General features: G+C 42.9%; 1 protein-coding gene across 1 annotated transcript in view; it reads left to right on the top strand.

Moving 5' to 3' along the window:
• The window catches only part of grin1b (glutamate receptor, ionotropic, N-methyl D-aspartate 1b), a 67,071-nt gene that overhangs the window by 43,211 nt on the left and 13,860 nt on the right, over positions 1–10,000 (top strand). The window contains exons 15-18 of the mRNA XM_078285405.1: positions 2,051–2,208; positions 2,695–2,856; positions 3,707–3,816; positions 4,565–4,710. Of these exons, the coding sequence (XP_078141531.1) occupies positions 2,051–2,208; positions 2,695–2,856; positions 3,707–3,816; positions 4,565–4,710 (576 nt within the window). The remainder of the gene's footprint in view (positions 1–2,050; positions 2,209–2,694; positions 2,857–3,706; positions 3,817–4,564; positions 4,711–10,000) is intronic.

Below are 10,000 nucleotides of genomic sequence, written 5' to 3'. Positions count from 1 at the left end.
TCTCTTCTGTTCTGTTCTCTTCTCTTCTGTTCTGTTCTGTCTCTTCTGTTCTGTTCTGTTCTGTTCTGTCTCTTCTCTTCTGTTCTGTTCTGTCTCTTCTGTTCTGTTCTCTTCTCTTCTCTTCTGTTCTGTTCTGTTCTGTTCTGTCTCTTCTGTTCTGTTCTCTTCTGTTCTGTTCTCTTCTCTTCTGTTCTGTTCTGTCTCTTCTGTTCTGTTCTGTTCTGTCTCTTCTGTTCTGTTCTCTTCTCTTCTCTTCTCTTCTGTTCTGTTCTGTCTCTTCTGTTCTGTTCTCTTCTCTTCTCTTCTCTTCTGTTCTGTTCTGTTCTGTCTCTTCTGTTCTGTTCTCTTCTCTTCTGTTCTGTTCTGTTCTGTCTCTTCTGTTCTGTTCTGTTCTGTTCTGTTCTGTTCTGTTCTGTCTCTTCTGTTCTGTTCTGTTCTGTCTCTTCTGTTCTGTTCTGTTCTGTTCTGTTCTGTCTCTTCTGTTCTGTTCTGTTCTGTTCTGTTCTGTTCTGTTCTGTCTCTTCTCTTCTGTTCTGTTCTGTCTCTTCTGTTCTGTTCTGTTCTGTTCTGTTCTGTCTCTTCTGTTCTGTTCTCTTCTCTTCTGTTCTGTTCTGTTCTGTCTCTTCTGTTCTGTCTCTTCTGTTCTGTTCTGTCTCTTCTGTTCTGTTCTGTCTCTTCTGTTCTGTTCTGTTCTGTCTCTTCTGTTCTGTTCTGTTCTGTTCTGTTCTGTCTCTTCTGTTCTGTTCTCTTCTCTTCTGTTCTGTTCTGTTCTGTCTCTTCTGTTCTGTCTCTTCTGTTCTGTTCTGTTCTGTTCTGTTCTGTCTCTTCTGTTCTGTTCTGTTCTGTCTCTTCTGTTCTGTTCTGTCTCTTCTGTTCTGTCTCTTCTGTTCTGTTCTGTTCTGTTCTGTTCTGTTCTGTCTCTTCTGTTCTGTTCTGTTCTGTTCTGTTCTGTTCTGTCTCTTCTGTTCTGTTCTGTTCTGTCTCTTCTGTTCTGTTCTCTTCTCTTCTGTTCTGTTCTGTTCTGTTCTGTTCTGTCTCTTCTCTTCTGTTCTGTTCTGTCTCTTCTGTTCTGTTCTGTTCTGTCTCTTCTCTTCTGTTCTGTTCTGTCTCTTCTGTTCTGTTCTCTTCTCTTCTCTTCTGTTCTGTTCTGTTCTGTTCTGTCTTTTCTGTTCTGTTCTCTTCTGTTCTGTTCTGTTCTGTTCTGTCTCTTCTGTTCTCTTCTGTTCTGTTCTGTCTCTTCTGTTCTGTCTCTTCTGTTCTGTTCTCTTCTCTTCTCTTCTCTTCTGTTCTGTTCTGTCTCTTCTGTTCTGTTCTCTTCTGTTCTGTTCTGTTCTGTTCTGTTCTCTTCTGTTCTCTTCTGTTCTGTTCTCTTCTGTTCTCTTCTGTTCTCTTCTGTTCTGTCTCTTCTGTTCTGTTCTCTTCTGTTCTCTTCTGTTCTGTCTCTTCTGTTCTGTTCTCTTCTGTTCTGTTCTGTTCTGTTCTCTTCTGTTCTGTTCTGTTCTCTTCTGTTCTCTTCTGTTCTGTCTCTTCTGTTCTGTTCTCTTCTGTTCTGTTCTCTTCTGTCTCTTCTGTTCTCTTCTGTTCTGTTCTGTTCTGTCTCTTCTGTTCTGTTCTGTTCTGTTCTGTTCTGTCTCTTCTGTTCTGTTCTGTTCTGTTCTGTCTCTTCTGTTCTGTTCTGTTCTGTTCTGTTCTGTCTCTTCTGTTCTGTTCTGTTCTGTTCTGTCTCTTCTGTTCTGTTCTGTTCTGTTCTGTCTCTTCTGTTCTGTTCTGTTCTCTTCTCTTCTGTTCTGTTCTGTCTCTTCTCTTCTGTTCTGTTCTGTTCTGTCTCTTCTCTTCTGTTCTGTTCTGTTCTGTTCTGTTCTGTCTCTTCTCTTCTGTTCTGTTCTGTTCTGTTCTGTCTCTTCTCTTCTGTTCTGTTCTGTTCTGTTCTGTCTCTTCTCTTCTGTTCTGTTCTGTCTGTTCTCTTCTCTTCTCTTCTGTTCTGTTCTGTTCTGTCTCTTCTCTTCTCTTCTGTTCTGTTCTGTTTTACTCTCCTCTCTTCTCTCCTCAGCTGCGTAACCCGTCAGATAAGTTCATCTACGCCACAGTGAAGCAGAGTTCGGTGGATATTTACTTCAGACGGCAGGTGGAGCTGAGCACCATGTACCGGCACATGGAGAAACACAACTACGAGAGCGCCGCCGAGGCCATCCAGGCCGTCAGGGACAAGTACGCTCTTCTATATGTCCTGCATCTATATTCACATTTAAACAACATAGAGGATTTCTATACACCTCTATGTAGGATATACAGTATATAGAGTCAGAAACAAGTGGCCAACACAACTCACGGTGTGTTCTGCGGTCGTTGACCATCAGCAGCCAATCAGATTTCGGTACCTGCTGTTTTTCCTCCGGACGTGACGGCGGTTCTGTAAATGACCGTTCTGCCTCATGTTGGAGAACACGGAGCATCATGAGATAACATGCAGGAGTTTTTCTTAGATAGCAAAACAAAACACAGCTGTGCATCACAAGCCAGCTGAGAGTCAGACCAGTGTGATGTCACCACAGGAAGTGGAGCCTCACAGGGTGCCAACCGTCAGGAGACTGGAAATCTACTGTAGAGGTTTTTGATCTGCACTACATGACACCCCTGATGTCCCCCCCCCCCCCCGATGTCTCCCCCCCCGATGCCCCCCCCCCCCCCCCACAGTAAGCTCCATGCCTTCATCTGGGACAGTGCGGTTTTGGAGTTCGAAGCGTCTCAGAAGTGTGACCTGGTGACGACCGGAGAACTGTTCTTCAGGTCCGGCTTCGGGATCGGAATGAGGAAGGACAGTCCGTGGAAACAGAACGTGTCTCTGGCTATTCTCAGGTACTTTATACCACAAGTACTTTGTCTCTGGCTGTAGTACCAAGTACTTTGTCTGTAGCTGTAGTACCAAGTACTTTGTCTGTAGCTGTAGTACCAAGTACGTTGTCTGTAGCTGTAGTACCAAGTACTTTGTCTGTAGCTGTAGTACCAAGTACTTTGTCTGTAGCTGTAGTACCAAGTACGTTGTCTCTGGCTGTAGTACCAAGTACTTTGTCTGTAGCTGTAGTACCAAGTACTTTGTTTGTAGCTGTAGTACCAAGTACGTTGTCTCTGGCTGTAGTACCAAGTACTTTGTCTGTAGCTGTAGTACCAAGTACTTTGTCTGTAGCTGTAGTACCAAGTACGTTGTCTCTGGCTGTAGTACCAAGTACTTTGTCTGTAGCTGTAGTACCAAGTACTTTGTCTGTAGCTGTAGTACCAAGTACGTTGTCTCTGGCTGTAGTACCAAGTACTTTGTCTGTAGCTGTAGTACCAAGTACTTTGTCTGTAGCTGTAGTACCAGGTACTTTGTCTGTAGCTGTAGTACCAAGTACGTTGTCTCTGGCTGTAGTACCAAGTACTTTGTCTGTAGCTGTAGTACCAGGTACTTTGTCTCTGGCTGTAGTACCAAGTACTTTGTCTGTAGCTGTAGTACCAAGTACTTTGTCTGTAGCTGTAGTACCAAGTACTTTGTCTGTAGCTGTAGTACCAAGTACTTTGTAGCTAGAATGATACGAGGTATTATTGATTGGAAACAGAACTGATCTGATAGCAGCTTAACTGTTGATCACCTGCTGGTCTGGCCTGCCTGCTGAGCTGCTGTGTGTTCTGGGATCAGTTTTCCTCAGTGAGGATGTTTGTCCCTCCTCAGCTCCCATGAGAACGGCTTCATGGAGGATCTGGACAAGACGTGGGTTCGATACCAGGAGTGTGACTCCAGGAGCAACGCTCCCGCCACGCTCACCTTCGAGAACATGGCAGGTAGGAGACGCCTCTGATGCTCAGCCTGTCTGAGGACGGGACGGAACCTCTGGGGCTCTGCTCCTCAGGTTCTCTGCTGTTTGGTTCTCTGCTGTTTGGTTCTCTGCTGTTTGGTTCTCTGCTGTTTCACACTTCACTACATTATCTCTCAGCCGTGTTCACAGCAGTCTGTCCCGTCAGGAGGGACGGGACAGTAACCAGTGTTACTGTCCCGTCAGGAGGGACGGGACAGTAACCAGTGTTCCTGTATATCGAGCTAAAAAAACAACAACGGTTCTGACACCGCCACTCATTCTTATTACCGTGACGACCATGATAATGATGTTTTATTTAATCTTATAAACTGTTATATTCATGTTGCTGACTGAGTTAAAGTGGATCAGCAGCACTTTATTGGACTTTATTTATTTTTTTGAGAAAAAAGTCAAATGTCTTGTGATTGAAATGATAAATTAGTTAAGTAATTGAAGCATATTGCAGCACTGTTTTCAAAGTTTTCATCTTTTTAATAATTATCGAGATCATATCACTTATAGAGATAATTTTGGTGAAGATAATAACTCTAACCGTCTCCAGTCAGTTTGGTTCAGCAGCTGTGGACAGAAATAATAAATCAGCTGTGTGACTTTGACAGATTTACACACAAAACATCAAATACTAAAATAGTAAAAGTGTATCCGGCGTCCCCGAGACGAAGCGCAGCAGCGGGCCGGCCGCTGACCTTTGACCTTTGGCCCCGCCCCCTCAGGTGTGTTCATGCTGGTGGCCGGCGGCATCGTCGCCGGAATCTTCCTCATCTTCATCGAGATCGCCTACAAACGCCACAAAGACGCTCGCAGGAAACAGATGCAGCTCGCCTTCGCCGCCGTGAACGTGTGGAGGAAGAACCTGCAGGTACTCTACTGTTCTCTACTGTTCTCTACTGTTCTCTACTGTACTGTTCTCTACTGTTCTCTACTGTTCTCTACTCTACTGTACTGTTCTCTACTGTTCTCTACTGTTCTCTACTCTACTGTACTGTTCTCTACTGTTCTCTACTGTTCTCTACTCTACTGTACTGTTCTCTACTGTTCTCTACTGTTCTCTACTGTTCTCTACTCTACTGTACTGTTCTCTACTGTTCTCTACTGTTCTCTACTCTACTGTTCTCTACTGTTCTCTACTCTACTGTTCTCTACTGTTCTCTACTGTTCTCTACTGTTCTCTACTCTACTGTTCTCTACTGTTCTCTACTCTACTGTTCTCTACTGTTCTCTACTCTACTGTACTGTTCTCTACTGTTCTCTACTGTTCTCTACTGTTCTCTACTGTACTGTTCTCTACTGTTCTCTACTGTTCTCTACTGTTCTCTACTCTACTGTACTGTTCTCTACTGTTCTCTACTGTTCTCTACTCTACTGTACTGTTCTCTACTGTTCTCTACTGTTCTCTACTCTACTGTTCTCTACTGTTCTCTACTGTTCTCTACTGTTCTCTACTCTACTGTACTGTTCTCTACTGTTCTCTACTGTTCTCTACTCTACTGTTCTCTACTGTTCTCTACTGTTCTCTACTCTACTGTTCTCTACTGTTCTCTACTGTTCTCTACTCTACTGTACTGTTCTCTACTGTTCTCTACTGTTCTCTACTCTACTGTTCTCTACTGTTCTCTACTGTTCTCTACTCTACTGTTCTCTACTGTTCTCTACTCTACTGTTCTCTACTGTTCTCTACTGTTCTCTACTGTACTGTTCTCGACTCTACTGTTCTCTACTGTTCTCTACTGTTCTCTACTCTACTGTTCTCTACTGTTCTCTACTGTACTGTTCTCTACTCTACTGTTCTCTACTGTTCTCTACTGTTCTCTACTGTACTGTTCTCTACTGTACTGTTCTCTACTGTTCTCTACTGTACTGTTCTCTACTGTTCTCTACTGTTCTCTACTCTACTGTTCTCTACTGTTCTCTACTGTTCTCTACTCTACTGTTCTCTACTCTACTGTTCTCTACTGTTCTCTACTGTTCTCTACTCTACTGTTCTCTACTCTACTGTTCTCTACTCTACTGTTCTCTACTGTTCTCTACTGTTCTCTACTCTACTGTTCTCTACTCTACTGTTCTCTACTGTTCTCTACTGTTCTCTACTGTTCTCTACTCTACTGTTCTCTACTCTACTGTTCTCTACTGTTCTCTACTCTACTGTTCTCTACTGTTCTCTACTGTTCTCTACTCTACTGTTCTTTACTCTACTGTTCTCTACTCTACTGTTCTCTACTGTTCTCTACTCTACTGTTCTCTACTGTTCTCTACTCTACTGTTCTCTACTGTTCTCTACTGTACTGTTCTCTACTCTACTGTTCTCTACTGTTCTCTACTGTACTGTTCTCTACTGTACTGTTCTCTACTGTTCTCTACTGTACTGTTCTCTACTGTTCTCTACTGTTCTCTACTCTACTGTTCTCTACTCTACTGTTCTCTACTGTTCTCTACTGTTCTCTACTCTACTGTTCTCTACTGTTCTCTACTCTACTGTTCTCTACTCTACTGTTCTCTACTGTTCTCTACTCTACTGTTCTCTACTGTTCTCTACTGTTCTCTACTCTACTGTTCTCTACTCTACTGTACTGTTCTCTACTGTTCTCTACTGTTCTCTACTCTACTGTTCTCTACTGTTCTCTACTCTACTGTTCTCTACTGTTCTCTACTCTACTGTACTGTTCTCTACTGTTCTCTACTGTTCTCTACTGTTCTCTACTGTTCTCTACTCTACTGTACTGTTCTCTACTGTTCTCTACTGTTCTCTACTCTACTGTACTGTTCTCTACTGTTCTCTACTGTTCTCTACTCTACTCTTCTCTACTGTTCTCTACTGTTCTCTACTGTTCTCTACTCTACTGTACTGTTCTCTACTGTTCTCTACTGTTCTCTACTCTACTGTTCTCTACTGTTCTCTACTGTTCTCTACTCTACTGTTCTCTACTGTTCTCTACTGTTCTCTACTCTACTGTACTGTTCTCTACTGTTCTCTACTGTTCTCTACTCTACTGTTCTCTACTGTTCTCTACTGTTCTCTACTCTACTGTTCTCTACTGTTCTCTACTCTACTGTTCTCTACTGTTCTCTACTGTTCTCTACTGTGCTGTTCTCGACTCTACTGTTCTCTACTATTCTCTACTGTTCTCTACTCTACTGTTCTCTACTGTTCTCTACTGTACTGTTCTCTACTCTACTGTTCTCTACTGTTCTCTACTGTTCTCTACTGTTCTCTACTGTACTGTTCTCTACTGTACTGTTCTCTACTGTTCTCTACTGTACTGTTCTCTACTGTTCTCTACTCTACTGTTCTCTACTGTTCTCTACTGTTCTCTACTGTTCTCTACTCTACTGTTCTCTACTCTACTGTTCTCTACTGTTCTCTACTGTTCTCTACTCTACTGTTCTCTACTCTACTGTTCTCTACTGTTCTCTACTCTACTGTTCTCTACTCTACTGTTCTCTACTCTACTGTTCTCTACTGTTCTCTACTCTACTGTTCTCTACTCTACTGTTCTCTACTGTTCTCTACTGTTCTCTACTGTTCTCTACTCTACTGTTCTCTACTCTACTGTTCTCTACTCTACTGTTCTCTACTGTTCTCTACTCTACTGTTCTCTACTGTTCTCTACTGTTCTCTACTCTACTGTTCTCTACTCTACTGTTCTCTACTCTACTGTTCTCTACTGTTCTCTACTGTACTGTTCTCTACTCTACTGTTCTCTACTGTTCTCTACTCTACTGTTCTCTACTGTTCTCTACTGTACTGTTCTCTACTCTACTGTTCTCTACTGTTCTCTACTGTACTGTTCTCTACTGTACTGTTCTCTACTGTTCTCTACTGTACTGTTCTCTACTGTTCTCTACTGTTCTCTACTCTACTGTTCTCTACTGTTCTCTACTGTTCTCTACTCTACTGTTCTCTACTCTACTGTTCTCTACTGTTCTCTACTGTTCTCTACTCTACTGTTCTCTACTCTACTGTTCTCTACTGTTCTCTACTCTACTGTTCTCTACTGTTCTCTACTGTTCTCTACTGTTCTCTACTCTACTGTTCTCTACTCTACTGTTCTCTACTGTTCTCTACTCTACTGTTCTCTACTGTTCTCTACTGTTCTCTACTGTTCTCTACTGTTCTCTACTCTACTGTTCTCTACTCTACTGTTCTCTACTGTTCTTTACTGTTCTCTACTCTACTGTTCTCTACTGTTCTTTACTGTTCTCTACTCTACTGTTCTCTACTCTACTGTTCTCTACTCTACTATTCTCTACTCTACTGTTCTCTACTCTACTCCACTGGACTATATTCTGCTGTACTCTCTCTCCTCAGCTCTACTCTACTCTACTTTACTCCAAAGGGACAGAATGTGTTCATTCAATATCTAACAGTCTTTATTTAACCATGGAGGAACTTTATAATAATCTGTTTTACTGTATTAGTTTATTTTACAGGGATTGTGCTTAAACATTCTGATTTTAAAACACATATTAAATGTTAAACTGTGTGTAGAGGAGTGTATAGACTCTGGTTCAGCTGCAGCTTCATTATCTGTTATTTGACTGTCTGTCAGTTAGACCGTCTGTCAGTTAGACCGTCGGTCAGTTAGACCGTCGGTCAGTTAGACCGTCTGTCAGTTAGACCGTCGGTCAGTTAGACCGTCTGTCAGTTAGACCGTCTGTCAGTTAGACCGTCTGTCAGTTAGATTGTCGGTCAGTTAGACCGTCTGTCAGTTAGACCGTCGGTCAGTTAGACCGTCTGTCAGTTAGACCGTCGGTCAGTTAGACCGTCTGTCAGTTAGACCGTCTGTCAGTTAGACCGTCGGTCAGTTAGACCGTCGGTCAGTTAGACCGTCTGTCAGTTAGACCGTCTGTCAGTGAGTCTCCACAGACCGTCTGTCAGTTATCAGGCTGACTGAATAAAACACAGAGAAGAGAGAGAAGACGTCACAAAACAAGAGACCTGTGTTCTGTTCATAGTAACTGACTCAGGGTCAGGCAGAGAGGAGGCTGGACTGGACCCGCCTCCTCCTGAGTGACACTTGGGAGAACCAATAGCAGGCTGCTGTAGTGGGGAGGGAGGGAGGGGCTAAACCCCCCACAGGAGGAGGAAGAGCAGTGAGAGGAGGAGGAAGGAGAGAAGGAGAGAAGTGGGTTAAAGGAAGAAGGAGGGATACAGAGAGAAGTAAAGACATGAAGGGGAGGGGAGGGGGGGGAGGGGGGGGTCAGCAGGCTCCTCTGATGTGACAGCCCCCCCGCCCCAAATGCATGCTGGTCCGTTGATCTGTCTGGAGCGCTGTGCTGCTGAGAGACTCAGAGGGAGACGACTCAGATCACACACACACACACACACACACACACACACACATACACACACACACACACACACACACACACACACACACACACACACACACACACACACACACAGGCTCTGACCTTTCAGCAGTGAAAGCAGTAAGAAGCTGAATTCAACAACAACAACAAGCAGGGCAATAAGTATTACTAATAATCATAACTTTATTTATAAAGGACTTTTCCAAACAAGAGTTACGAAGTGCTGTAAGGTGAGATAAAACACAACACAAACAAAAACTATTTTAAAAAATGCACAAAAGCAGTAAACTACTAACTAAATGAAAAAAGAGAAAAAAAATCATAAAAATGTAAGATTATAAGAGTAGGATTTTAAAGAGCAGATTCATTTTCCATCCATAATTCAGTATTACTGTTTATCATCTTCCAATAACTGAAATAACTGAAATGAAATGCTGTCCAGTTATCATGATACACAGTTCTTTTATGTAAATTCATAATAAAAAGCAAATACAAAATAAACTTATCTAATCTGAAACAAATTAGGGAATATTATATGAAAGTTAGTTTTCGTTGTGTGAAAACCTGCTGACTCCAGCTTTGGAAACCGTTGGTTCTGTTTCGTCTCTGTCAACAAACTCTGCGCTCAGACGATAAAACCCGGAGAGTCGAGGTGAAGCTCCGACACACAAATATCACGCAGTGAAAACCCCAAAATAAAACCCCAAAATAAAACCCCAAAATAAAACCCCAAATAAACGGCCTGGTGCTGGACCGGCCTGGGAAGAAAAACAGAAAGCGAGTCTGGAGTCGGTTCCGCTTCGCTCCCTCAGCTCAGAGGGATCCGGTCCGGTTCCTGA

This window comes from Centroberyx gerrardi, chromosome 8 (genome assembly GCF_048128805.1).
Source record: "Centroberyx gerrardi isolate f3 chromosome 8, fCenGer3.hap1.cur.20231027, whole genome shotgun sequence".
Lineage (NCBI taxonomy): Eukaryota > Metazoa > Chordata > Actinopteri > Beryciformes > Berycidae > Centroberyx > Centroberyx gerrardi.
Note: the sequence above shows the minus strand (reverse complement) of the source record. Positions and strands in the feature narration are given on the sequence as shown.